Source organism: Aedes aegypti, chromosome 1 (assembly GCF_002204515.2).
Source record: "Aedes aegypti strain LVP_AGWG chromosome 1, AaegL5.0 Primary Assembly, whole genome shotgun sequence".
NCBI classification, from domain to species: Eukaryota; Metazoa; Arthropoda; class Insecta; order Diptera; family Culicidae; genus Aedes; species Aedes aegypti.
This window is the reverse complement of record NC_035107.1, coordinates 117,975,829-117,977,831: the sequence shown is the minus strand read 5'-3', so window position 1 is coordinate 117,977,831 and position 2,003 is coordinate 117,975,829. Positions and strand designations below refer to the sequence as shown.

The window sequence follows — 2,003 nt, the reverse complement described above, 5'->3', positions numbered from 1 at the left end:
GAAGACTGGCTATTTTGATTTCCTCTCGTTTTAGGTATTCTGTCAACTCCTCTCTCGTGTCTAGCGGCCTGAGTGACTGTATATTTACTTGCAAGATGTTGAACTTATCCATCGATGCTCTCAATTGGCTCTTCTGCTTCTCTTACGGTGTTCTCTGCGTAACTCTCCAGTTCTTCCGTGAATTCATCCAAGATTTGGTTTATGGTTGTACTGATACGGATCAGCATTCCCTCGTAGTTTATTTCTGCTGCTGCATGCCTTGCTACGTCAGTGTATATTGCTGACTGAAGTTTCATCAGCTTTCTGGCTAAGTTCAGATTTCTCCAAAACTGCTTGATCTCCGTCATCGTTTTTTCCCAGGCGTTGGTTTTGTGGGGGTTTTCCACAAACTGGCTTTGGGCCTTTTCCTTTACTTTGTCAGCGTACGATACTTTCGTCTGCGAGGCTGATGGCAAAAGTTGATGATCCGGTTTTTTTGTTGTTCCCCTGATCGTTTTGTATTGGGTGCCGGACGGGTTTCGCTTGTGCAGAGTCGGGCGATGTCCGGGAATTCCTCCTCATTCGATAGCAATTCGTATTGGTTTTGCTCGTTCCATTTCGCGCGGGCCTCTCTGTACGTCATCTTTTCCTGCTGCATTGTTAGGTTGATTTGGATCTGCTTCTTTTTCTCGGGGCACTGTCTGTCGGTTGGATCGTGCGATCCTCCGCAGTTAACGCAACTCTTCCTTTTGCAGCTTCCACCTGCATGGTTTTCTCCGCATTCTCTGCATTTTGTCGTTCTCCAGCATTTTTCCTTGCGATGTCCGAAGGCCCAGCAATTTTTGCACTGTTTAATTGGGAACAGATACAACTCGACCTTGAAGAAGCATCGGTAGAGCTCCACGTTCGCTGGAAGGTCTTTCCCCTTGCACACGATTTTCACGTTCTCCGTATCCTTGAGGTTTCTGTTCGAGTCCATAATCCGCATCCTCTCAACCTTGAGTATGGTGACGTCCTTCGCCAGGTTTTCTTTTAATTCCTCATCGGTGTATGATTTCGGTATTCCTTTTATCGGCCCAACAGTCTGTTTGAGGGTGACTGGCATGTAGCATTTTAGGTTTTCCTCCTTCAAGTTTACCTCTACTAGTTTCTTTGCTTCGTGGGCCGATTGGAAGGTGACTTTGAAGCGAAACTTTCCCACTGCCGAGATGCTTGTGTAGTTTTGCACCCCAACGCTTTTCAGCGCCTTCTTTATGCACACCGGGTGTTGCTTGGTCGATTTTTCCAGGTCAAATGGCTCGAGGAACACCGTGTCACTGGTCCACTCCTCATCGTCCTCTCTGTTTCTTTCCTGGTATATCTCTACAGTGCTGTTATCCGTTCCACTTCCTTTCCCTTGTTGGTTTTCCTTGTGTTTCGCTGCTCCTTCGCTCCTCATTTTGTATTGTTTCCTGGTTTGTTTCTGATTCATGGCTTCTGAATCATTTTTCTTCTCTTACTTTTGCTATCGCTAACTTTCCACTTTAATTACTTATAACCAATATCTTTATTTTCTCAATTATTGTTTTTTGCTTAATATTACACTTTTTCTCTTTTTCTTAAAACTACACTTTTCTTCTGATATTTTCTTCTTTTTAGTGGTTACTTTTTTTTTCTCTTCCTTGTTTCTACTTAAACTTTGAATCGTGACTACTCTAGCCCTGCTTTTCTCTACAGCAATTTCAATATGGCGGCGGCCAAAACGGAGTGGCTTTCCGCACTACTTTGCTCTGCCAGACTATTCTTCCTCTCGTGCACTCTGGTTCTTCGAATTTTCGATAAGTCCGTTTATGTGGAACCAAAAATTAACACTTCCGCTGGCTTTTCTGCGTTTAGAATCACTTTTCGCGTCTTAAATGAACACTTTTCGACAGCGCACTCAAAATGGGTCTTCTCAACGCGGTTGTTTACCAAAACTCGATCCGTATTGTTTGAGAGCTTTATATTACTCGCTTGTCCGCTCTATGTCGGACAGCAATTCAATA

The 2,003-nt window shown here is 44.0% G+C and overlaps 1 protein-coding gene across 1 annotated transcript; it reads right to left on the bottom strand.

The window, feature by feature from the left end:
- Positions 1–409: 409 nt before the first annotated feature.
- Positions 410–1,417, bottom strand: LOC110674281. The gene has a single exon (XM_021838556.1). The coding sequence runs from the start codon at positions 1,415–1,417 to the stop codon at positions 410–412; it is 1,008 nt and encodes a 335-aa protein (XP_021694248.1).
- Between the last annotated feature and the right edge of the window lie 586 nt (positions 1,418–2,003).